Genomic DNA, 26,955 nt, shown 5'->3' on the forward strand with positions numbered 1-26,955 from the left:
TTGTAATAAGAGATAAGCTCTTAGACGGCACATTTGATTTGCCCACCAGATTAGATAATGAGGTGTTAGGTGGATTCTGAGAAGTGAGTTTTCCCACCGCACTTTGAAAAGAAAGTTCCTGTGGGACTTGTATTTGGACTCTGCGAGGAGTCGGATAGACAAAGGAAATTGAAGGGGAACTTGGTGAATACTCCGGGCATAAACTGGCTGAAATAAGATTAATTACGCTCTGAGAATCCTGCAGTATCGAATTGTACGAACCAGAGTGCCTAGCATGTAGTGAGAGTTCAGGCTCGAAACATGGAGAGGACTTTAAAGGTCTATCTAAGTGCTTAGTGCCTCTTCTTTTAGTAGACAAACATGGCAAGGGTGTATGTAACATTGTATTGTCTGAGAGTGGGAGAGCCGCTCTCATGGCGTTACTTTTAGTGTGTTCCTTCGTTAAGGGCTCATAAGGAGACTGAGTATCAAAAACTGGAAGAACTTCACTAATGTGCTCAAGGGTTGATGGAAACTTTGTGCAATAGGAGCTTGCTAACATAGTAACAGAAGGAAGATAGACAATCCTACGAGAGAGACAAGGGAGTCGTGCCGCAGGTATGGTCAATCCCTTCTGACGTAAATTTTGCGGCATACCAGAAGTTAATAAATAGGCCATGTGAAACAAATTAGAAATGCCCAACAAATTGGATTTGAAAATTAGATGAAACACAAAACTGAGTTTTTCTTAATGATACCACAACAATAGGCACACAGTGGATAAATTGGGAGCCTACAAAGTTCAAATGGAGGCTTGTGAATGTAATACAACAGACCCTTGGTTCTCTTGATTCAAGCAAAAGTTCACAACTTATTCAGCCGCAGGGTAAGGAACGCCTGACAGCTTAAGGAGCTGTCAGAGTCCGTCTCTCCCCCCTTACCCTTATGGCAGTTGGGGGCTTGTGCAGCTGTAGGAACAAAGTACCTCCAACCTCAGTACTCACCGCACAAGGACACGGACACAGCCAAACAGCAAAACAGCGTTTCCAGCCCTTACTGCCTCCAGGGCTTAACGCCGCAAGGGTGGTTAGTCCGTAGTGAAAAGGACCTTCAAAGTCACGTGGTCCGCCACGTGACCGCAGTCAGGTCCGCCTCCTCCAGGAAGTAGAAGGAAAGTGGGCAAGAGCCTCGCTCGCAGTGCCGAGTAAACAAAGGTGCTGCTAATGTTGCCGGGGAGCACAAACGTTCTAACAGACAAGCGCTCCTTCCCAACAATTGTATGACACCCCGCACGGGCGGTTAGTCCGTAGTGAAAAGGACCTTCAAAGTCACGTGGTCCGCCACGTGACCGCAGTCAGGTCCGCCTCCTCCAGGAAGTAGAAGGAAAGTCAGCAAGAGCCTCGCTCGCAGTGCCGAGTAAACAAAGGTGCTGCTAATGTTGCCGTGGAGCACAAACGTTCTAACAGACAAGCGCTCCTTCCCAACAATTGTATGACACCCCGCACGGGCGGTTAGTCCGTAGTGAAAAGGACCTTCAAAGTCACGTGGTCCGCCACGTGACCGCAGTCAGGTCCGCCTCCTCCAGGAAGTAGAAGGAAAGTCGGCAAGAGCCTCGCTCGCAGTGCCGAGTAAACAAAGGTGCTGCTAATGTTGCCGTGGAGCACAAACGTTCTAACAGACAAGCGCTCCTTCCCAACAATTGTATGACACCCCGCACGGGCAGTTAGTCCGTAGTGAAAAGGACCTTCAAAGTCAAGTGGTCCGCCACGTGACCGCAGTCAGGTCCGCCTCCTCCAGGAAGTAGAAGGAAAGTGGGCAAGAGCCTCGCTCGCAGTGCCGAGTAAACAAAGGTGCTGCTAATGTTGCCGTGGAGCACAAACGTTCTAACAGACAAGCGCTCCTTCCCAACAATTGTATGACACCCCGCATGGGCGGTTAGTCCGTAGTGAAAAGGACCTTCAAAGTCACGTGGTCTGCCACGTGACCGCAGTCAGGTCCGCCTCCTCCAGGAAGTAGAAGGAAAGTCGGCAAGAGCCTCACTCGCAGTGCCGAGTAAACAAAGGTGCTGCTAATGTTGCCGTGGAGCACAAACGTTCTATCAGACAAGCGCTCCTTCCCAACAATTGTATGACACCCTGCACGGGCGGTTAGTCCATAGTGAAAAGGACCTTCAAAGTCACGTGGTCTGCCACATGACCGCAGTCAGGTCCGCCTCCTCCAGGAAGTAGAAGGAAAGTCGGCAAGAGCCTTGCTCGCAGTGCCGAGTAAACAAAGGTGCTGCTAATGTTGCCGTGGAGCACAAACGTTCTAACAGAGAAGCGCTCCTTCCCAACAACTGTATGACACCCCGCACGGGCGGTTAGTCCGTAGTGAAAAGGACCTTCAAAGTCACGTGGTCCGCCACGTGACCGCTGTCAGGTCCGCCTCCTCCAGGAAGTAGAAGGAAAGTCGGCAAGAGCCTCGCTCGCAGTGCCGAGTAAACAAAGGTGCTGCTAATGTTGCCTTGGAGCACAAACTTTCTAACAGACAAGCGCTCCTTCCCAACAATTGTATGACACCACCTTTTAATGTTCAGAATCAACATAGCAGTTTGGGTGCAACCAGAATGGCTCAGCCCCATGTGAGTGTCCAACAGTATGATATGAGAAGAGTCTCTGGAAATCGGATCTTGAATGGCAATGTCTTAGCAACTGAAGCACAATCCATTGCGTTCTTGTTAGTGCACTGAGTAAATGCTACAAGTGTCCTCCATCGTAAAGCACGACCTTAACAAGATGAAGTTTCCTGCTATGCACCCCGTCTCAGAAACAAGTTACCAACACAGATAATATTGGTCCTCTCCATCCTATGCTTGAGGAAGGACCGGAAGACCCTACTCTTCCAAAAATATCTCCCCCATTCCTTATAGCTCTGCTCAACAATCATTTTCTACTTATGCAAACCCCCTACTCCTCTATCCATCATAACCTCTATGCTTCCCATGCTCCCTTCTATCCTTTGGGTGCATTCCAAATGTACAGTGCTCCATTACTTTCCAGCTAGGTTTGCACGTTGTAAATCCCATACATACATTCATACATACATAGATACATAGATATACGTTTTTATAAAAACACTCATGGCTCACCAAGGAGATGTTTAAGCGAGTAACAGTATTACAGTCTATAAGGGTAACATGCAACCACTAATAAGGCTTCTTTTCATTTATTTACATTGTTTTAGGTTGAACAAAGACCCCCATGACGGGTGCATAGATGCCAAATTAGCTTATCCTTAAACATTGAATGTAGCATCCATGCAAAATAACATACAGTTCAATGTTATCATTAAGAAATAAGCTATGTGATATGACTGACAAAACTCTATGAAGGGGGTTTGATTTCATCTCTCCCGCCATGGTCAACTCGCTCAACTCACATTAATAATAAAGACTCAGGGAATGCCCCCAAACCTAAAGAGGCATCAGAGAGCCATGTGTGGTGCACCCACCTGCTTTCCTTTACTCAATGTCTTTCCTATAATGCCTTCCTTCATCAATCCCTAACCCATCCCTGGACAGCTCCCTGCAAGTGTTTTTTTAATTGGTAGAGCAGAGCCATTGCTCACCCTGAGTTTGATCTCAGAGTCAAACATGGCTTGGCAAAAGACTGATACCTAGCTTTCTGCCTCCTCAGTCCACACCACAAAACCCATACCTACACGGTGTGTGCACCCCACATCACAAGACCCTCACTTGGTACCCTGCCTCCTCACTAGTATGTTTAACATTGTAACACTATAGAGTATTAACCCAAGTGTGAGGCTTTCTCTACAGAACGTTAAGGGAAATAAGGTACAGTGATGACAAGTGATTTGCCCAGGATCACATAATGTATGAAGAAGGAAGGTAGGAATGTGAGCCCTATCGTCCTGTTTCCACAGTTTCCAATTCGGAAAGGAGGGGAGACTTTATCTTCTCCTGTTCCATCTTCATGTTTAGGTGGAGCTAAAAAGAAGTGCATTTTCTGCAAAAATGTCTGCCTAAAATACCACCGCCCGTATTCCCATGGAATACCACCGACAGCATTTGATAAAACCCTGAATTGGGTGGGTGGATGGCAATTGCCAAATAATGACAATTTTACTGTTACCACGCAGCTTTCTTTGAACAATTAGAAAATGCTGAGTCTGTCAAACAATATATTGCCCTTGTCTGGGCAGCCTTCACCTCTTGTGCGAGGGGTCTTTCATTTCAGCTCTGCAATTAGACCAAAACGTTGCCTTGCCCTTGGGAAGATCGGGCGCAGGACAAAGAGACTTAGCACAATGGTGGGCGCGCAGGCGGTGCATAAAGAAAGGAGTCTGTATTAATGGGAGTGTCTTTTTGTCCACTGTAAATAATGAGGTGACGGAGGCCTGCGAGACACAGCATGTTTCCATATCTGCATAAGCTTTCCCAAAGCAGCGTGCAAGGGCCAGACTCCCCAAAAATGGATTCTGAAAACAAACTCAAACTGGGATCGTGCCCTGAGAAGTTGCTAACAATTCAATGCTTTGCCACTTCAAGACTATTTCACAAACCTTCAATTCTCTTGCAAGCCACACGGAAAAAGGGAAACGCCTGCTTCCAACTCCCTTCCTATTGCAACTCACAAGAGTTTGCAATGTGAACATTGCACTATGCTATGATAATTATAGTGTTCAAACTAAATTCCCATACACTTTGCCCCTGGCCTTTGCGTTCAGAAAACCAGCACTTTTGCACTGCACTGGTTTCCCAAACTCCAATCCACGTCATACATTCAGTCAAACATATCAATACCATATGGACATACGAAAACCATGTAGCAGGAAAGTCACAACAAGCATGTATAAGTACTGTGCTATAATTAAGTTATTGATGGGCATTTCTTGCAGGAAGCAGAGGATCCGTGTATCCATAGCAACATGGATGGAGAGTCGGCACCGTCCATCATTCTCAAGCCCGGACCCAATGCTGGCAAGGTAAGGAGGAAGGAACAAAGTTGAAATTTCAAAAGCCAATGGTGAAGAGTTGATTTATGATTAAATGAATGATAGATGTACATGCAAATCGATTATTCTTCTCCTCGATTTCTATGCAGCGCTCTTACTGGGCCACCCTGTCTCGAGGTGCTGTGCATCTACAAGAGCGGTTTGCAACCTTTGGCTCACCAGATCGTGTGGACTACAACTCCCATCAACCATAGTCAGAATAGTCAATGGTGAGGGATTGTGTAGCTCATGGTTCAAAACATCTGTATTTATGTATTTTGCGGACCCCTAATCTACAATGAGACCCACACTGGATGGTTTACTAAAGAAAACCGCAGATCACTTTAAAAGAATGAAGAGATTGGCATGAAAATATAAGCAGGGGAAATTCCAGACAAGGGGATTGGGGGATGGTACAGGTCCATCCGTTAGTGGATAATTGAAATGGTAAAATATCCACTTGTCTGGAAACATATTGTTTGATTCAACACGCTGAGGATAGATGGGAGCACTTTGAGGTCCAGCGCTCTGCCAGAGCTCTTGCAGCTGTTAGGAGTCCCGGTGTCCAGCAGCCGCTTCATGGTGTAGAAAGCCTGCATCCCGGTGAAAGCTCTGTTATAGCTTCATACATTTTATAGATGCTACTTCTACTGTACATGGGGGAGAACGTTGCTGAACGTTGCTTTTAAGAGCTTCTTGTGTTTCCCTGGTGCTTGTTTCATTTATGTTGTTCCACTTTTCCACTGGATTAGAGTAAAGTTAAACAATATGATAACAAGACTCCCAATTCATAGCCATCAGCTGCTCCGTGCTACACAGCCTTTCAATAGAGCACTGCATCTTCACTAAAGCAATGATTTCATGCTGCCATCTTGAAAAAGAAGAAGACGTCTGACTGTGCTACTGTTTACCTATGTCAGCTCAGTGGTAATGTTCCTACGTATTGCACCCTTTCTTGTCTGTGGAAACTTTAAGCTGGAGGATGTAAGTCTACCTTTGAGTAGGGCAATTATTCACTGCGTTATATTATTCTTGCTGTAGGCATTGTCCTACAGTGTGACGACGGCGAGCTGCAGCATGTGACAATAGATTCAAGAGGACACATCTTTGCATTTTGTTGAAGGAGACCATTTTCACTGACATATACGTGTTTTTGCAGGGTAGTGCAAGTGTTTCTATCAAGGTTTACAAAGCTTCTTAGCTCAGTGGAAGGAGGTGTGTGGTGTGCATCACGAGTAGCCTGTGCTATTTCTGGGGTCAGTGCTTTGTATTGATCAAGGTTTTCCAAAGTAGACAGGGGGAAGTATATGAAACTTTATTGCATACAAATTTCAAAGGTGGGGGTGACCATGTTTGTTTTCACACCACTGTCCACCGACTTAATGCTCCCTGCAAAACACTTTTAATCCACCGTGTGTAGACCTGTTGCAGGATTTACAATGAGAAAACAGAGGTGTATAACCCCAAGAGTGCTTTATGGGTGTGCAAATGAGACCAGGCGGATTCAGGGAGTGCATGATAGGTGTTGGCCAGAGAAATGTAATCACAGATAGTAAACATGCAGCTTCGCAATATTGCAACATGTTATCAGGTTTTTTATAAATGTACTGAAAAATCAGAATCTGACCTATTTTCATTGAAAATGTTATTGTCCCTTTTCCCACCCCGGGAGCAGGATGCATTTCTAGTTATGAATGTATGCACCACTTGTGTGAAAGCTTGCCAAATGCCAGTGTGCAGGTCAGGATGCCTCCGTGGTCTCCGTCAAGAGAATTTAGCCTTAGCAGGGTTATGATGACACAACCTTCTGTTTTCTTTTTAGGTTCCAGTTGAGGGGATTGCCATTGTACAGCAGTTTCCGTTTTCATCCCACCTGCAGAGGATGTCTGTCGTCACGCAGGTGATCGGAGAATATGAGTGCTTGGCCTTCATGAAAGGAGCCCCAGAGAAGGTGATCTGCTTCTGCAGACCCGAGACAGGTATTTAGAAGTCAACAGTGTCTTTGAGAGTCTTTGTAGACGTTCATCTATCACTTTGGGAAATAACAGATCATACATGAGTACCCGGCACGCGCGGCTGAACAGAAATACTGTGTGGTGATTGGCTCATTTGCGAGCCATACCACATGATATTCCCGTCCACGCCGTGCGTGCTGGCTACTCTGTTCCCGGCGAGAGACGTGGCAGCCCCTCAGCCAATGAGGAGGTTCGAAATGGGGCAATCCCCGCTCCGAGCCTCCCCATGGTTGGAGGTTTCCTTCGTCCCCCGCCGGGGACTCAGGTAAGATTTGTTTTTTCCCCAAGCCTTTCCTCCCTCCTGCATCCTCCCTCCCCACCCCACTTACCTTCTATCCCGCGGTCTCCGGCGGGGGACGATGGAAACCTCCAGCCGTGTGGAGACTCGGAGCGGGGCCATCCCTGTGCCAAGCCTCCACACGGCTGGAGGCTTCCATCGTCCCCCGCTGGAGAACGCGATCCAACGGGCCGGGGTACTAATGGCAATAAGACCCTCAGCGGCGGGCCAATACCGCCGCAGGTAATGCGCGGGGGCTTTGTTATAACTACGGCCCCAGGCGTTACCTGGGGCGTTATTGGCCCGCCGCCTTGTGTCTGGATTGTGGAAAGTAAGCGCCAACTTCATCCTTCAAAGGGATCTAACCTCTTTCCCTGGCTGTTCAGCCAGTATCTGGCAGTCCTTGTCCACTGCATCGCCGCTCTCTGCCCCAACTTTCAGTGCTATGCGGATGATACCCAGGTCATTTTCAAGCTACCCTCGGCCTCCTCATCTCCTTCCCTCATCTCTGACTGTCTGTCTGCTATCCAGGATTGGTGTGCCGCCAATGACCTCTGCCTTAATGCCAGTAAGACTGAGATTCTACTCATCGGCACACCCACTCCCTCCTTCACTGCAGCTCTCTGGCCGGCCTCTCTTGGCCCTCTTCCTGCTCCTACCTGCAAGGCAAAAAACCTCGGGGTCATCTTCGACTCCACACTCTCCTTCTCTCCTCACATATCTGACGTCTCTAAGAAGTCACACTACCAGTTGCACCTCCTCAGAGGTATTCTTCCTTTCCTCTCCTTCCCCCAGAAGCTCACTGTCTCCCGAGCCCTGGTTCTCTCGAAGCTGGACTACTGTAACAGCCTCTATCTAAATCTGCCTGCCTCTACACTCCGCCCTCTGCAACTTATCCAGAACAGGACTGCAAGACTTGTCCTTGGCCTCAAGCCCGTATCTCTCCAGGACTGAAATCTGACACTGGCTCCCAGTGGCTGTGAGGATTAAGTTCAAAACCCTCTGCATTGTCCACAAGGCCTTCTGGGACCTGGGGCCTAAATACCTTCAACTCTCTCTTCCTAAATATCTTCCTTCTCGAGCTCTTCGCTCATCCGCAATCAACTCCCTCAGGGTCAGCCGCTTCTCCAAGCAACGAGTTGGGGGTAGATCTCTCACCGCGGCAGGGGCCTCCCTCTGGAACAGCCTTCCTGCCTCCCTGAAACTTGAGGAGAACCATCTTCGGTTCTGGAAGCACCTCAAAACCTTCCTCTTTGCTTCTGCTTTCTCTCCCCCTCTCCCCTGCTAATTCTTGAATGAAACTGCACTGAATCTGCAACTGGGCCACTCTCACCGATGCCGGTCCTTGGCCCAGCCACTCTCCACTTGCACTGCCTCCCTGGCAACCCCTGCACTGCGAGACTGTCTCTGTATCCCTACAGCCCCCCTCCCAGCACTTGTCTGCACTTACCTTGCACTTGCCACCAGCTGGCCCTATTATTTATCTATTATTCTACCCTGTACTGCACTTTTCCCCCCTCTCTTTCGCCTTGTACTTTCCCTTCCCCCTACCCATGCACTTGCACGATCTGAATGACACCTGGCCTAGTAGTATCGTTGTCTGTCTTCCCTTTGATCCCTCCTCCCTGCCTCGTCCCGCCTTGAAACACTTGTGTATAGGCGCGTTACAAATGCCATATCATATCATATCCTTCAAAGATGAAGGTTATTGTTTTCGTTCCTAAAAACCTGTTGACCGATTTTCATGCCGCAATTCCATGTCCAGCCATCTTTGATGTCCTAACCTCCTTCTCTGGTAAGGTAAGAAATCTAGGATGTATATGGCAGGCAACTTTGGGGTGTAATGCTCATGTCACAGAAGTTATAAGATCTGTTTAGGTTATTAAAATCTGTTTTACCCCTTATCACTGAATCGGACCGTGCTGTGCTTGTGGGGACAATGGCCAGCTCTAGACTTCATTATTGTGGCACTCTTCTTTTAGAAGAACCAGCAAGTCAGTTACAAAGGCTTCACGGGGACAGAATGCCACAGTCAGACTTGTTTACAACTTTTCCAGAACTGTATCATTCTCTTTACATTGCAGGGAGCTACACTGGTTGCATGTCCAAAAACGATTTGAGTTTAGAACTCTGTGTCTAACATATACATTCATTCATGGTATGACACCCAGTTACCTGGCATCCAAAATAAGCCTCTAACGTTGCTCTTGTTCTCTTCTCTCGATTGGGCAAATCTGTTGGTTGGTCCATCGTCCCATTTCGTCTTCCGGGGGGACCGATGTTTCTCTATCAGGGGTCCCTGCATTTGAAATGCATTGCCTGCTGAACTCTGGAAAATATCGCCTCTGTCTCTCTTCCGAAAAAGAATTTAAGACTCACTGTGAGAAACCAGAAGGTGTCTCACCTGCTAGCCCCGGGGATCTGTCATCCAGGTGGCCAGGACACGGCCGTCGCTTTTGGATCCAGTTCCTTGGGGTGGACAAGTGCGGGAGGATCACCTGGGTGGAGTGGGACACCAGATGGCAAGACACAGTGCCCCCTTCCCTGTGGCACCTTTACCCCATCCTACCAGGTAGGATACTTAGGAACTCAACCCCCCACCTTTCACAACACAAACACTTTCTCACTGACAGCTCACTATGAGAGAATACGGACTAATACCTGAGCAGTATACCTGATATGTCTCAATACAATGGTCAGGCAGGGTCAAGTAATTACTGGCCATGCTGCACACCTGAATTCCATTACACTTACCCACACAGATAAAAGGCAGAGCACGAGAGCCCACACTGAGCGAAGCAAAGCACACAAGGAAACAGAAGTTCCAAGATGGCAGTTTACCACAAGGAGAAAGACGGCGAAACAGGAGGGGATAGCAAGGAGAGAAAGTGCCCTTCATCTTTTTGACAAAGAACCGTTACTTTCATGAAATCTCAAGAATAGAAAGCCTTACGACTAGGAAACCACAATGAAAAATCCTTCATTGTATGTTGGATGTACCGGGGCCCTCCGGCGTCAGTAATCAAGGTGGGGAGAATCACCTGCTGTCATGTTGGCTCCTATAAAAAAACAGCGCCAGTGAAATCAACACAGCTGGTGAGTTGGAAAGACTGATACCTGAACTATCTGTGTTGAAGCCAAGGTTGCAAGCGGCAACATTGTATGGTGAGCGCAGAAGCAAACAGTGTATGAAACGCATTTGATAATCAACGCAAGTAAAATTGAACAACAGATGAGTCATTGAACTTTGAAACCAAGATACGATACCTTTGACAGAGTGTTCCCACACCGCTTGGGTGCTCATTCGAAGGTCTCTTAAGGTATCCAACTGAGAGTTGACAAAGGTGAAAGAGTGGTAAAGAACTGTGCATCGAAGTGTTCCTGCGATGGGTCAAGCAAAATCCTGTGCACAATCGAAAGTCTTTGATGTTGATACTGCCAAGAAAGTTGATGACAAAGTAGATAAAGTTAGTTCAGCCCAAACAAAGGAGATCAATTGAAAAGTCTGGGTTAAAGCACGTTTGTGTTAGAGTTAATTGAATTGGTCCGAGCCCAGCGGAGGGAGACTGATTGAACATTGTGTTAAAACGGATCTGATCTCGGCTGAGGGGGATCCAGGATGAACCGTGAATCACCTGAGAAATTGGAAACATTAAAATCCTATGAAAATTGTGTTAAAGGGGATATGAGCGCGGCTGAGGGGCATCCGGGGTTAATAGTGAATCACCTGAGATATTGCGTACGTGTGAAATCCTGACAGGAAAATAACTTATTGTTTGTTACATCAGGCCTTCTGATATAAGAGACTTTGAAAGGCAAAGAGACTTGAGCACAGAAGGCCATGATACTAATGTTCGAATTGCCCCTTCGTGCTAAAGAAGCCAGAGACTGTGCTAAAATCAAGTATGCCGCCTTGTCTTGTGCTGAAAACGTGGAGAAGGGAGGCCAACTGCCTGGATATCATGAGATGTCATTTCTTGAACACTTCTTTTTTTACAAAATATTGTTTCCCACACTATTTGTATTTAGAAGTAAGGATTTGGAATCATTTTCTTTTTTGTATAGGCCCTTTTGTTTTGACAAGACACCACTAGGACTCTGTTACTATTATTTGATGGCGGTAGCTTGCTCCTATCTTTAGATTTAGGATTAGATAGCTATGTTTCAAACCCTTTTTGAAGTTCAACAAACACCCTTGAACTGTGGTCACTTTAATCTGTCTTACTGTTCCTTACACTCACCTGTTTAAAGAGCCTTTGCCTGTGTGTTGCTCTAAGTTGTTGTTTCAAAAGATGAACATCTGCGCCTAGATGCAGGTTTCTGCTTGACTCAGTGAGGATGTGTGGGATATAAATTTAAAATCAAATCAATCTTACTTGTTAATGTCCATTTAGTATCTTCCCACGTATGTAGTCCTTACTTTATCATACAGTTCTTTCATGGCACATTGTTCAAGCGCTCTAATTTCACATACTGATAGCTATCCTATATGTGCATTTGTGTCAATACGGTTTGAGTATATGAATTGGAGATTCCAACATGTATATTATGTTAAATCAAGAAAGACTCAAATGCAGTTGAGCAAGTGCTTACTCCCACTAGAGTTTGATGTCTATAGTAAAATATAAATAAGTGGATGATATAAGAATTTTGTAACCCGATTCGTTTCAATCTGCTACCTCTTGACTGGACAAGTTTTAAACATGTGAGTTTCTTTTGCTGTTCTTCTCTAGGCGGTAATTGGCTATTTCCCTACCCCTCACTGTGGTGGCAATGCTATGTAATGGGGAGAGTTAGTTCATGGCTCCCTTTGAATGACTACAACTACAAGAATCCCTTGGAACAATGAAATTGGACTGAGCCAAGAACACCTGCATTGAACCGCCTCCCTGAATTTGGATTTAAATATGCCTTCCTGATGAGTACAAGTGGCATAAAAGGGCTTACCGAAGACCCTCACAGTATTGTCCGATTGATACAGCTGAGGACCAGAGTGCGTTTGTGTCAAAGTGACTACTGCTCTGCAAGAGTACAGCATGTGCAGTGGCTAAAGCACCTACTCAGCACCACACCACTACTAAACTAGCAGTGATCCCAATCCTATAGGTGAGACAGGCACAGCTAAATGTAAACCTCCTTCACTGTTGGCATAGTGTGGGCTAAGGGGAGGCTATACTCTTCACAAGGGATGTGAGCTAGCACAAAAACAATACAAACAGAAATAGCATTGTAATACCACAATAAATGTGCAATACTGTGCTTGTAGATCCCTTGATTCCAACTGGCCCCCCTCGCCCTCTCCTATTCGCTCCCCAATCCCTTTTTCTCTGCTTCCCTCATTGTGTTCTTCTCCATCTGATTGTAAAGTGCTATGTTGCTCCCGCAGCTAAGTCTGTGCACAATAAATATCCTGATACTAATAATAATAATTAATCTACAAATAGACAACATTTTAAAAATCTACTTATAACCCACACCTGTAAAGGGAAACACAAATAATGTAGACCTTGCTATAAAGGGGCAGTCTGGGCTTGGAGACAAACGGCAACCAGGAAAGAAGTTCAGTAGCAATGGCCATGTACACTGAGAAGGTCTTCAAAAAAGTAAGGAGTGGGGTCGTAAATGTTAAGGTCCTTTTAGGCGGGCCAGGGTGACAGAATCACTTCAGTTACCTTTCAGTCTTGTTTCTGCAGCTCAACAGTGTCGGTATGGGACCTTTCTGATGCACTGATTTGGTGTTGGATTAGTGAGCTGGTCGACTGGGTCCAACACAGAGTCCATTTCAACAAGCAGCAATGGCAGGTGGCAGGAAGAAGCTTGGACAAGGAAGCAATGCCCGGGTTTGTCTAGCTCACATGGTCTGAGATGGGAAGCGGATCCCAGTGCTTTTCTTTCACTTCTGCGTTGCTCGGAGACCTGCTCCAGATTCACTAAGGACTAAGGGTGTGGTGAGTCAATTGTTCTGCACTTTCAAGCCAGGAAATGTGCCCGGGGCCCCTGCATGGGGCCTTCACCTGAGTGAGCAGGATACTGGTGCCAGTCTTCAGGCAGTAGAATGGCATTGGTCCACAGCAGTCACACTAAAGGTGCCCCTGGGATAGTTGGGGGAAGGAGCTGGTTTCCTTCTTGGAGGTCACTATGTTCAACTTTAAGGAAAAGGACTGTGGAGCTACGTGTTCCCCTTAATAGAGTGCCAGGTGATTCCTTCTTCTTCAGTAGTCCAAAGCTGAATCAAGTAAGGGGAGCCCTTCCTCCCTCTCACCCAGATGAAGTAACTAAGGGAAGGAGCCGCCCTTACATAGGCAAATTAAAACAGCAGATTGGTCTAGAGCAAACCCATTTTTAATGATCCAGTTCAGGCTGCTGTAACAAATCTCCTTTGCCTTTTGATGTCATACCCATGGTGCTTTTTCTGCGGGAAACCGGAGGGGGACAAGAAGGCTGGGCGCCCTATCACAATTCAAGGTGGTGAGACACTTCTGTGGACTGAAGCTCTTTCCTTGGCTACTCTAACTCCACCCTTCCTCTGTCTGCTGACATTAAAATGACTCCAGTAATCAGCACCCTGATGTGAAGCAGCCATTGTAATGACAGGACTCTCTTTGAAGCAGCCGTTCCCAGAAGACCGGCCAGGGAGGGTTCCTACAGCGTGGAGGAGGTGAAAGTCCTTCTGAGGGGGATCAATAGGAGGCTTCCTGGGTGGGATCCAACATGGTTGTTGCGGATGCATCCAGGTCAAACATCTGGATCACACAAAGCCTCGTCATAAATGAGTCACTTTCCACAAGGCTGACAATCAAATGACATGAAACTGGTCTGCATGTTTAATTGTGTAGCCACCATTTCAAAGCCAGACCGTGTATGTAGTCTTTAACAACTGTCACCAGACTTCTGAGTTATCCAATCATGTGATTTTGATCCAGTGCTGCCTGTTGGCACCTTGGATTCCAGTAGCTACATTCAGCAATGCACATGCGACCTATGAACATGCCCTGCGTTCACCGATGTCAGTAGACAATCACAAGGTACATGTGTTTTGTGGTATGACGCATGATAAAAGTGGGGTCCGGTTAGCAGATTCCACTTTCAGATACAGAACTAGTTGGACCAATTTATAATAAAAAATCAAAAACGCGTAGGCGATCCATCACTCACCCGATGGTGTTATGTTACAGCACCCCTCACACCATACAGAAGAAAACATTGCTAAGGCACACTGAACTCTAAAGCAGCACATTGTGGAGACCCATATCCCTCTCAAGAGTGCCAAACTGTTGGTCATTCCCCCGCTCCTACAATGGTTGCAGCACTATGTAATGGGAGCCAGTGGGTTTCAGGGCAACCTGTGAATAACTACAGCTGGCAGAATCCATTTCAGCAGCGAAATAGGACTGAAACAGGAACACTTGCATTGAACTAACTCCCAGATGAGTGCAGGAGGCATTACATTGCTTAGGGGAGACCATCTTAATGTGCTTAGAGGAGACCATCACTGGCCTGTTATGTTGATACAGCTGGCAGCAATAGTGCACCCACCTGAATCCTCTTCAGGAGAAAACATAGCTTGTGATCGTTGGACTCTGGAGGTGCTTCTCCAGGGTGATCCATGCCCCTCTCTGGAGTGCCAAAATGTTCATACTCCTCCCCCACCCCAACTGTGGATGCAATATTATGTAATGGGAGCGAATTGGTGCCTGGCTACCGGTAAGTAACTACAATTGAATCCCTTGCAGTAATGAAATTCTACTGAACAAAGAACTTCTACATTGAATTGCCTACCTGAAATTGGATTTAATCAAGACCACCTGCATTGATCTGCCTCCAGGTTGAGTGGAAGAAGCTCAAAAGTGCTCATAGGAGAGTCCATTACTGGACTATAAGGTTGATACAGCTGGGACCAGGAGTACACCCTCTTACATCCGGCAGAAGATAATTAGAGTTTATTTTGATGGTGTGGTGCTTTATCTTGCTTCCCATGGCCACAGGATTGTAAATGTCAGGCTCTTATATTAAGAGCTGCCTTTCTCCTTATGAGTTGCAGTTTATTATGGCATTTCAAATGTGCTATATTTAGAAACCACAGACAGTGTAATGTTTTTGTTGTTTTAGTGGAGGCATTTGAGCCTGTTTGGAGGGCTTTGAAGGTTATACTCCTCCATGTCATGAGCCTTGGAGCCAGACATATATGGGATTTCTGCTCTAGAAACAATTGGGATGGTTATGTGCTGAAGAGAAGCTATTTGGTCATTGCTTCAACAATCAGCCCATTTTAATAGTGATGGATTTCAACACTCATAGAGCGCATACATTAGTCAAGCAAGATCTACCATCAACGTCTTCACTTTTCGCATCAGTTATTATAACGAGATGTACCTTTTTCGGGATGTAAGCATAGGAGGATGAAGAAGCATCTTCGACACTACACCCTTTGTTCCACCTCATCTACATTGTGTCTCAGACTATGCGTCTTGGTGTTTATGGTGTGCACTATACAGGCCATGCTATCAATACTGGCATTGATATTGTCCATACTTGCTTTTAGTTCAGTAAACAGTGCTCTAATGCAATGGCTATACCCTAGATCAGTTTGTCAACAAGCATACCTAACTGGTATATGCTTTGTGCATTCTGTTTCTCCTTCCTTCATCTTTAAATTTTAATTAAGCCTGAGTCGTGCACGATTTTGTGTGTCCCTCCTTATAGGATGGCACAGAAGTGATCTCCATTATGACAGGTGGTATTAAGGTTGTTATGGAGACTATTGACAGCCTTACACACTTAGCTTGGGATTTTCCTCGGCAGAAGCACTTACGGCATGGCTACTTCAGCAACCCACTCAAAGAATGACTCCAAGGTCTCCAAGGCAGTGATGTCCACTTCCAAATTCACCACTCACACACAGGACACCCACACTGGTGAATCCAATGGTGAAGCCTAAGGATTTTGCTGAGTCTGAGAGTTGTGGATCAAATCCTACTAGGCGCATATCATTGAGCCATTGTTGGACAAGTTGCTTTTTAGCGGGCAAACCGATGAGGCCGAATTTAGTCTTGGATGGGTTTAGTTTGAGGTAGGCAGGTCAGCATCCAGGATTGAGTATCGTCTGCATATTTGTCAATGGCTATATTGGGATCTTTGAGGAGAGTGCCCAGAGGCTCCATGTAAAGGTTAAAATGGATTTGTGAGAGGATTTTTTATTTAAATTTATAAAGCGCACAAACGGCCCTTGGGCATCGTGGCGCTGTTACAGTAGGCTTACTTAGTTGCAAGATGGGTACAGAGTAATGACAATGCAGATAATAATGACACCAGGAAACAGGAAAAATGACAGGTTACATGGTGTGGTTGGCAATGTGTTCCTTGGGTGCAGCGGAACAAGATCGCACGATGCGTCCGTGGTTTACAGTTCAGCCAAGTCAGTTGCAGAGGCAGTTATTAGAAATGAGCTGTTTACATTACAGAGGAGTGCCGGGAGGTCTACCGAGCATGATTAGTTGAAGAGTTTAGTTTTAAGCGCTTTATGGAAGACTGTGTATGATGCTTCATTTCTGAGTGCTGTGAGCAAGGCATTCCAATTTTTGGGTGCTAGATGTTGGAAGCTGGAACCTCCTGCTTTAGCTCTTTTGAAGGTGGGGACATAGATCTGGTTGGAATGGTGCATTCTTATGGGTCTGGCAGACGTGATGGGGTAATCTTTTCAGATAGATAGGGGTGACCAGTGCGGGAGAGGCACTTGTGTTTGATGGCCATGGTTTTGAATAGAACGCGCTCTTTGACTGGCAACCAGTGCACATCTCTTCTCGCCTGAGAGATGTGTTCCCTTTTAGGGATACTCAATGCAGCTCTGAGGGAATTGTTTTGAGTGACTTGTAACCTTTTGAGGTTTTTAGAGGAAGTTCCCAGGAGAAGGGCATTACAGTAGTCAGGTTTTGTGCCAACTGTAGCCCTGGCTATTGCGAGGCAGTTTTTGGTTGACAAGTATGGTTTGACCGCGTTGATGATTTTTGTGGTGAGTGCTGCTGAGAATGCAATGGCACCGACTTGGTGTGTCATGGACAAGGAAGAGTGAAGGAAAACCCCTAGGGTTTTGACTGCTGGTGATACAGTGATACAGTGTCAATATTGAAAGTCCTGTATTGGGGGTTGACTTTATTGAGCGTGTCTTTGGTGCCTACAAAGAGGATCTCTCTTTTTTCTCCATGTTTTTTCTCCATTGAGAGATAGACCATTTGCTGCCATCCACGTCTGCATGGCTCCTTAAATGTTTGCTAGGGCAGCTGAGTCCTGTTCATAGGGGCCGGTTAGAGGGAGTAGGACTTGGGTGTCACCGGCATAGTTTGTGTAGTCCAAGTCATTGAAGAGCGGTAAGGTGAAAATGTTGTATAGAATGAGTGCAGTGCAGGAACCCTGCAGGACTCCACAGTGTATGGTGGTGGGTGTTTTGCATGCAGTGTCAGAGAAGACCCCCATAAGTCTCCCTTTAAGGAAAGACGAGATCCATGCTGTAGCTTCAGTGGAGAAGTGGGCAATATTCTTGAGTTGTTTACATAGGGTATATTGGTTGACGAGATCAAACGTAGTCGATAGATCTAGCAGGAGGAGAAGTGCCGGCTTGCCATTGTCCATTATGTCACCGAGTTGGATCTTGAGATCAAGTATGCAGATTCTGTCTCATGGGCTTGGAGGAAGCCCAATTGCCTCTTGCCCAGGATGCTGTTTGCTTCCAGAAACTGCTGGATTTGAGTATAAGCAACCTTGTCCAGGATTTACAGCAGGAATGGGACTGTGGTGATAGAGCCAGGATGGAGAATTGGCAGACTCAGCAGGAGTCCTGTATTTAGTTAGAACACAACAACTTCACCTGGACAGCCTGGTGTCTACCTGAGAGGTAGGAAGTAAACCAATTTAGAACAGTACCAGAGAATCCCATCCTGTCAGCAAGGAGGGAGAGAAGGATGCAGTGGTTTGCGGTGTCGAATGCAGTCGAGAGGTCGAGGAGGATGAGGAGGCATGAGTCACCCGTATCCATGATTTGGTGAGCAACATCCACCTGGATGGTGGCTGTTTTGATGCTACACTTTGGGCAGAACCCTGACATGTGGGGCAGTGTGTGGGGACAATGGATGTCAGTGGATTCAGTATATGCATGAGGCAGTATGTGCGTGGGTACGTAGGGGCAGTGTGCGTTTGAGGGGTAGAGTGCATGTGGAGGCAGTGTGTGAATGGGGCAGTGTATATGGGCAGTGTTTGCGGGGGCATTTATAGTGTGGGGAATGCATATGTGTGATGCTGTCAGGAATTCCAGAAGAAACCACAAGGCTGATGGCCCACAGACCCTTGGAAATCTTTGACACACAGCCGTTCTAGAAAACAGGCTATGGGTATTTCGTTCCCAAGGGAAAGCGATGGTCACTTCCCTTCATTCTCCTTCAAAATCCTCCACCTGACTTCTCCTAAAAACGAATCCTACCTGAAAACCCCAGCTGGTTGCCCAGGGGTTGTAACACCAGACTTCTGAAATAAATATTTCTTCATTCATTCTTAATACCTTGTGATGATGGTGTTGTAATTTTTGAGGAGAGTGGAGGAATGTGCATGTGGGAAGGAGGGGTGGTATGAGTGGCGCTGAGGCGGTGTCTGCGATGTGTTTGATTTGTCTGGCTGGGCCAAAGGGGATGTGTGGCACGTGGGGGATCTTGTGTGGTAGAGTGAGCGTGAAGATGATAGCAAAGTGGTCTGACCATGACACCTAGATGGAGAGCCTTTGCTGATGATATTGTTTGACCAGATCCAAACGGGCCTACATCACATTCTACAGGCTCCCAATAATTATACACAAAACCAAAATGATATGTATAATAAAAAAAAGGTGCAGAAATGTAATGGTCTTTTGAAGGCAAATCTCTAGAGGCGATCGAAGAGTATCATTATTTGGGTTTTATTATAAACAATTATATTTTAGAGAAGAGATTTGAAAAGGTTTTATGTAACAAATAATGCAGGTAGTGTCCAGTTGATACTTCGACAGACAATACAGCGGATTTACGTTGCTGTCTTTGAGGTTGGACTGTTGTCAAAAGTAACCCCTATGCTGTTATACATGGTTGCATTAAAAAGAATGTCAGTTAACAGCAAGTTGCAAAAAATGGAAGAGGTCATATGTAAAAATCATTGCAACTTCCAAGATGTTTGCTTACAATAGTAAGTCTAAAAGATGTAGAGCTGACTTCATTATGCATGTAGGTCTTAATTAGGAAAGTGGGCATCATGCTGAAAATCATACAGTCTATTCCTGGTAAAATGTTATGTACTTTGACAAGGGACTGGCTGGGTACAGCTTTGCAAAGAATTTGGTAGAGGAAAGTAAAATATAGATATAGTTCAATATAATCTTGTTTTACTAATAAAAAGATTGTTTGGGCAAAGAAAAATGCAATATTGTGGGATAGAAATGAAAGGTTTTATGAGTTAAGTAAAAGAATTAGAATTGGTTGCTTACTTTCCAGCAGCCCTAAGATACCCAGAAACTATGAAATATTTGCATACGTTTCCAAACAAATGTAAGCAAAGAGTTTTTTTAATGTTCCTGCAACTGAAAGGCCTAGATTGTATAGATAGACTTGGGGCCAGAAGATTCATTGCCAAGGAATAAATAAGATGTTGCCTCTGTAGACCTACAAAGCAGATAGATGCTTTAAAACCTCTTCATTTACACTGTGACGAGTTGACGCCAATACAGAAAAGTTATTTTAGAAAGTGTGTTCATTAAATTGGGGAAGTAAGGAGAGATTTGTTTTGGTACAGAATATTAAGCGGAAGATCAAATTGCATTGACTTCTGCTGTGATTGAAAATTGGGAGAATTTGTGATATTTTCTATAGTCTATAAATTGTGCTCATGTACTGCTTAATTTTGATCGTAGGTTTTGAATGATTAAGTAGAGATAAAAAAATAGTGATTTTTACAAGTAAAAGAAAGAGTATGTAAAGTGTTTTAAATATTCTGTTATAAAGTACATTTTAGGATGTTTGAATGTCTGGTGATAAAAAAGAATAATGTTATTTTGGAGATAAATTGAATTATATTATTTAAACAGTATGAAAGGTTTAATACAAGTCATACAATACGGAAAACAATTTAAAATAAATAAATATAAATAGGGTCTGCTCTTGTTGAGGAGGACATAGAAAATTGACTTTGTGCACAATCTTTTTGTGGTGAGACAAAATAGGAGCTGCTCAAAATCGTTAAAACTGTTTAGAATGCGAGCATTGGTGGAACTAGACATGCCAATTAGTGGAGGACAAGAGAAAAGATTAGTTGACAAAAGTTATGATGAAACAAAATAGTAGTTCAGAGAAAAACATCCTTTTTCATTAAACAAAAAATATGGTTTGAAGAGAAAATCTTAAAATTGTTTGGAGGTATTTGCTGGTTTTACTGGGTGTGCCGACTTGTGATGGATGAGTGAAAATACTATTTGCCAACATTTGTGATGAGAGAAAATAGTTGTGAAGAGAGTTGTAGGATTGTTTGGGCACAGATGAGTACATCCAGTCGTTGTACTGAGCATGCCAACGTGTAGTGATGGACAAGAGAACATACTTGTTGCCAACATTAGTGATGAAGAGACAAAATACCATTTGCAAAGGAACATTCTTAGAATTGTTTAGAGAAATGCACGTAAATGTAGTGGTTGTACTGGATGTGCCAACTTTTTGTAAGGGAAGAAAGAAAAGGCTGGTTTCCAAGATTTGAAATGCTGATGCAAAATACTAGTTGTGATGACACTCACTTTGAAGGTAGGGGGGAGAGTTCATTTAGTGGCTGCAACTAAGTCTTTTTGGTTCAAAATGAAATAGAAGCTGCAATAAAAATGTCTTTAAATTGTTTTGAGACTGGTAAGTACATTCATTGGTTGTATTGATTATGGTAAGGTGTTGTGATGGGCAAGAGATAATACTTGTTGCCAAGATTAGTGATGATGAGACAAAATGCAGGTTGTAGGGAAATATTATTTTATTTCTTTGGAAGGCAACCACATTGTACATTGCTTTATCTAAGTAGAACATCTATTTGTAATGAGTCAAAAAGTAATTGCTGAGAAAGGTTCTTAAAATTGTTTTGGAGCTGGTCAGTATAGCCAGTGTTTGTACCAGGTGTGCCAGCTTGTCATGACCCTTGAGAGAAAATACTAGTTGCCAATGTGATGAGATCAATTGTATTTGTGAAGAAAACTCCCACACTTTTTCGGAGTAACAAGAGTAGATCCCCTAGTGGTGACTGGTGCTTGGGATGGGAGATTTCCAGTGACCATGTGGTGTGGAATGCGTGCACAGGGAGAGTTGAAGACATGCAGCTAAAGTGCTTTTTATCTCAGTCACATGAGCTGTTGTGTCCCCTAGGGCCAGGTTTGTATGTTATTCCTTTAAGAGGACCAACAGGCCAGCTATACATTTGCTGTGGCAGCGCTGGCAACACTTCTCAATAGGAGTGACATACTATTAATTTGACAGTACTAGCACTTCTTATGAGGGCAGTTATATTTTCAGAAATCCTTAGTATTGCAATGGTTCAAAATGTAACTTCTAGACAATTACACCGCGTTTTTCTTTCATTATAGAATACGTTGGTGTTTGCATTTGTGTATCAGGGTCCAAGGAACTCATGTTGAGGAGAAACGAGTAAGGAGGAGAAACAAACACTCTGAGTGCCTACTAAGAGATTATTTGTCTTATGGCTGAGGGGTGGGATGCTGCTGCCTTCTGTTCCACCAGCAGAGTGGCGGGCAACAGTGATGTTTCTGTGCTAACTGAAACTACTGGCCATCAACCTTTAGATCAATTACCGCAAGGGCCAGACCAATCAGGAGGCAAGACTTCTGATTAAAAGCACTTGCAAATTACACCATCCTCCCCTTTCTAACTCCGATTTTTGCACGCGTGGCAGCCGAGGTTTTAGCCGAGTTACGCCAATTAAACAAAAAGAAACAGTTACATGCATTTAACATTCTTTTAAACTGAAAATGTTAGACATAATGCTCTTGTCTTGGACGCCCTCTGTCAGCCCCATCTAAACATCAATAGGAAGAAAGAGTAGCTAGTGTGAATTGCAGGCATCTCTGGTAATTGGGCATTGGATTTCTGGCACACAGCACTCTTTTGAGGAAGAAAACATGGATTGCAACGTTAGTCTTATATTATGCTCCCTGGCACTAGCACTTTTAACAAAGAGCGTTTGTTAAACTCATCAACATTATGTCTATCTGAGTGAGCTTTGCTTTTTCGGGCAAACCTACACACTGGTTTCAAGTGACTTTTCATTCGGTGTTTTATAAATAAAACAACTTCATTATGTTAAATATGTTTTTTCTTCCTTTATGAACAGTTCCTTCCAATTTTGAAAGTGAGCTCCAGCTTTACACAATGCAAGGATTTCGAGTGATTGGATTGGCGTACAAAACTCTACCACCAATGGGAAAGCATGTTCACGCGAGCGGATTATCCAGGTAAAATGGCTGACAGTGAATGCCGACTGGTAAAAGGGCCGCTTTTAATTCACCAAATATGAATCATTGAGTTAATTATTTTATTGGATTTGTATCAAGCAAAAACAACAAGCTGCACACAACAATGACAACACATAAAAGAAACACGGATGAATGCAATTGCTTAACTCCTGCCCAGCTCATCTGTATAAAGTAACTGGTGACATTGCACAGTCACAACACACACAGGCAAATCCACACGGATAGTGTTTATTGATGGGCCTCCAAATTATTAATTGATCCAACAATAGTTTTGCAAATATATAATTCCCTGCTTATGTCAGTGCACTGGATACCTTCTAAAATTCAATGAGCGCCCCCCAGTGGATTTACAGGTATTGCAGCCATGTTATCCTCACATCCAAACCCTGCGGGTGTCTTGATAAGTATACATGGTGAATGGCCACAAACACTTTAATGTTAGGGTGGGCGTTGTAAAAAGCACCAAGCACATTGTGCATTATGTATTTACCGGTTCAGGTCTACCCACTTTTATCACAGATATATTTGTCCAGCATAAAGATGTATGATTATTCTTAGGTCCCCAAAAATTCTGCTTCGTTTTTTAGCAAGGTAGCCAGGAATCCTCACTGCTGCCCTTGTGTCCCCTTCTCCATAGGTGTGCTTTGTAATTGTGCAACAGGAAATGCATGTGGGTAATCTAAGTTTTGATAATTTGTTTTGTTCAGGAAGACAAATCACATGGTGCAAAGCCCATGCAACGCTGTTATTATTATGACTTAAACATACAGTGGAAGTAAACATTAACGTTGTAAAATTTAAAAAGGTCCTGCTTATAATGTTAGTACAATTAAACACGTCTTTATTTTTAGTTTTATTTTTAGTTATTAGGTGGTGCTGTAAATGCCACTTATCAGCTGGACCTACTGATATGGAAATGGGAAGTGGAGATAGAGGAGAGATGAGATGTCAGGGGGAACACAGAGATGGTAGGAACTATATGACATTTTACCCACCATTTGACTGCCCATGGCTATGCTAGTCGCTATGGCCATTCCCACCAAACTACCTGGCACTTCCCACCCAAAATAGTCATATCTGGACACCATTGTCATTTCTAAGCAATCTTCTGAAAGGTAATGGCTTAACTGCAGCTGTAAACCAGCTCCTCGTGCAATACAAACGTCTTATCCAAATATACCTCCAGCCACTTCATTTCTAAGCAATATCTGTATCCCTGCTCGGTTCCTGGAACTAATTTCTATTAATAACAAGCATTGCCAAAGACATTTTGTTGCTCTTTTATAGGCATTCATTTGGTATTTGCCAGGGACTCCTAAAATATGCTCAGCTATTAACACCATTTGCAAGCTATCTCCATTTTACGACCAGGTAGTACCAATGTCTAAGGAGGATAGCTCAGGGGAAATGTGCTCACCTTGGAAACAAGACGACACGCAGCAAAACAGATTCGAAACCCCCGGGTACGCGTTTAGAAACCTCTGGGTATTAAGCACGTTATAAATAACCAATTATAATTATAGTTATAATGTGGCAGTGACTGAAAAACTCCTATTCCATGCCTGCACAAAAGGCAAAACTGTTGACTTTTCCAGCCTTTGTTTTTAACAGCTTCTTTTGCAGAGAATGCACACCAATTCCTCTCTCAAAATGCCCTTGCTTCTTGGAAAGAGTCACGTTCAGATTAAAACCAATTACATGTTTCTTCTGTGAGTACAAAGACAATGTTTAACTGGCCACTGATGAACCTGCACATTGGTTTAGTAGTATGCAAGCACTAATAATTAGAAACAAGCATTGGCAATGCAAAACAGTTTTGGCTTTTGTGTAGGCATGGGAAAGGCATGTGTGGTATTAACTGCCCATCGTTTGTGACACCTGTAAAATAGTGCGAGTGCCGGGGCATGTAGCAGTGCTTTTCAAAATGCCTAATACTTATACGCAAACCAAAACTGCTGGCTTTCCCAATGCTTGTTTATAACCGAACTTTAGTGAAGGACACACATAGTGCATATAAATCAAGTGACTGAAGGCAGACCCTGTTAAGACATTTTTATTACACATTTGTAGCATGTTCGCAGTCTGTACCTCTCAGAAAACTGCTTGATAAATCTAGCTCATAGAAATCCCCTGAGGATGCGCTTTGGGCGAGGACGGCAGGAAGTGGGTTGGAATGGGATTAGCAATTCTATGGGTAGTCAATGGATGGTTAAATAACACCTGCAAGCTTTGTGTTCCTCCTCATATACAATGGCCCTCATTACGACCCTGGCGGATTTTTTCCGCCATCGGCGGACTTTTCCGCCATGGCGCAAAGTCCCTTTACGCCATGGCGGATGGCGGACTTACCGCCCCATTCCGAGGTCGGCGGGGCGGTAAGTCCCCATTGACCCATTTACCCTTCCCCATTCCCATTTCGGCCCCATAGGGCTCAATGGGAGTGGGGAAGGAGTTAATTACGCCACCGTAAAGTACGGTGGCGTAATTAACACCAAGGTCCCAGAGCGCCATGGATTTTTCCGCCCGCAAAAAGCGGGCGGAAAAATGACCATGGCGCTCCGGGAACTCGTAGTTGGCGGTAAGGGGTCCGCGCAGCTAACGCTGGCGCAGACCCCTTAGCGCCAGGGTCGTAATGAGGCCCAATGTCTCCCTATCTCTAGTCTAACACAATAGGTTCAGCTTATTACCACTTAATTGCCAAAAGTAAAACGGAGAAATAACAGATGCCGTTTTAGATGCTGCAGTCTGGCCTCTGGTCCATTACAAGATCTGTAGTAACCAGAAAAAACCCAGCCGAGCCCGTCAGTGTCCTCCTAGGTCCCCCTTTATAGACAATGCATCCTAATTGTGACAGTGACATTATTCAAGACACGTGCAATGGCAATGCCTGACCCAAAATACCAGCACGGTCCCCACCATGGATGGTGGCCTTTCTGCTCTCATTCTACTTTCAACCAAAATTAAATTCCGCACCTCTCCTTCAAGATACCTGTTTCTTCTCTGGTTGCACTACTGGCTCCAGCACAGGGATGGCTCTAGTCGGCGAGCAGCAAGCAGTGTATCCAGAGGAGGATGGAGAGAACACGATGGAAACAACATTGCTCTCTCGCATGTAATCCTGACACGAACTCCCACTTCATTACTGCTTCAAGCGGCTCTGCCCAAATAACAGGGCAAGTGAATTTTGCACCGGTACATTTTAAATTCATTTCACTGCAGTAACAATTTAATGGCATTACTTGCCGTTGAGCAACTCGTTTTTCAAATTCTGATGACCTTGATTAGCATTTCACGTTATGCGGTCGCTGCCAAGGTTAGACAAGTACAAGCTGTTGAAGAACACTCTGGGCCTCATTGCGAGACCGGCGGTATCCGTGCCGGAAAAACCGGCAGGCTGCCGTCGGACTCGCAGTGAATGACCGCCTCTGTGATTGCCTGAATCACCGGGGCATTACAACTTGGTAATTCCGGAGGCAGAATTCCATTAATACCCATTACCATGGAGTCCAATAGCGGTGCTGGTGTTTCTATTTCCGTCTGCAGGTGGGTGGCGTTACTCCTGCCAGGTCAGACCTGGCGGGAGTGACACCACCCGCCTGCAGAACTCTTAATATGCCGTTCCGTAAACAACGGTGGCTGCGGGTTTACCCCCACCGTTGTTTCCGTACTGGCAGGGTCATATGAGGCCATCTTTGTCCGTCATTCTCCTACGTGACTCTTTTGTCTCATTAAATTATTTCATTCAGGCAAATGGACTACAGAAGTGGGATACATGTTCTTTACTTGGTTATCTAACAGCTCAAAAAGCACATCTCCCATTTTACTACTTCGCTGTTGCTGCTTAACTTTATTACACTTGCTGATAGTTTAAAGGACCATTTAGCCTCTTACTGTAAATTGGGTTAGTGTTTAATGCTAACAAAATCTTCATTCCGTGACAAAGTCCCATGTTTGTTCCTGAGGTTCCAACACACACACACACACACACACGCACACACACACACACGTGTCCGGAAAGGCAGAGTTAAAATCAAGTGGGTGTTTGGAGGAGGTAGAGCGATGTAGAGAAAACTTTGGAGGTGAGAAGCAAAACCAAAGAGTGTATAAAGGAGGTTGGAGAAGAGGTCCAGGAGACTGTTTGAGGACACGCATGGGAGAATTAA

At 44.7% G+C, this 26,955-nt stretch overlaps 1 protein-coding gene across 1 annotated transcript in view; it reads left to right on the forward strand.

The window, feature by feature from the left end:
- Positions 1-26,955, forward strand: part of LOC138448004 (probable cation-transporting ATPase 13A5) — a 512,982-nt gene that overhangs the window by 281,793 nt on the left and 204,234 nt on the right. Inside the window, exons 15-17 of the mRNA XM_069604536.1 lie at positions 4,876-4,962; positions 6,794-6,950; positions 22,651-22,771. Of these exons, the coding sequence (XP_069460637.1) occupies positions 4,876-4,962; positions 6,794-6,950; positions 22,651-22,771 (365 nt within the window). The remainder of the gene's footprint in view (positions 1-4,875; positions 4,963-6,793; positions 6,951-22,650; positions 22,772-26,955) is intronic.

Source organism: Ambystoma mexicanum, chromosome 3q, assembly GCF_040938575.1.
Source record: "Ambystoma mexicanum isolate Mex_15411 chromosome 3q, UKY_AmexF1_1, whole genome shotgun sequence".
Lineage (NCBI taxonomy): Eukaryota > Metazoa > Chordata > Amphibia > Caudata > Ambystomatidae > Ambystoma > Ambystoma mexicanum.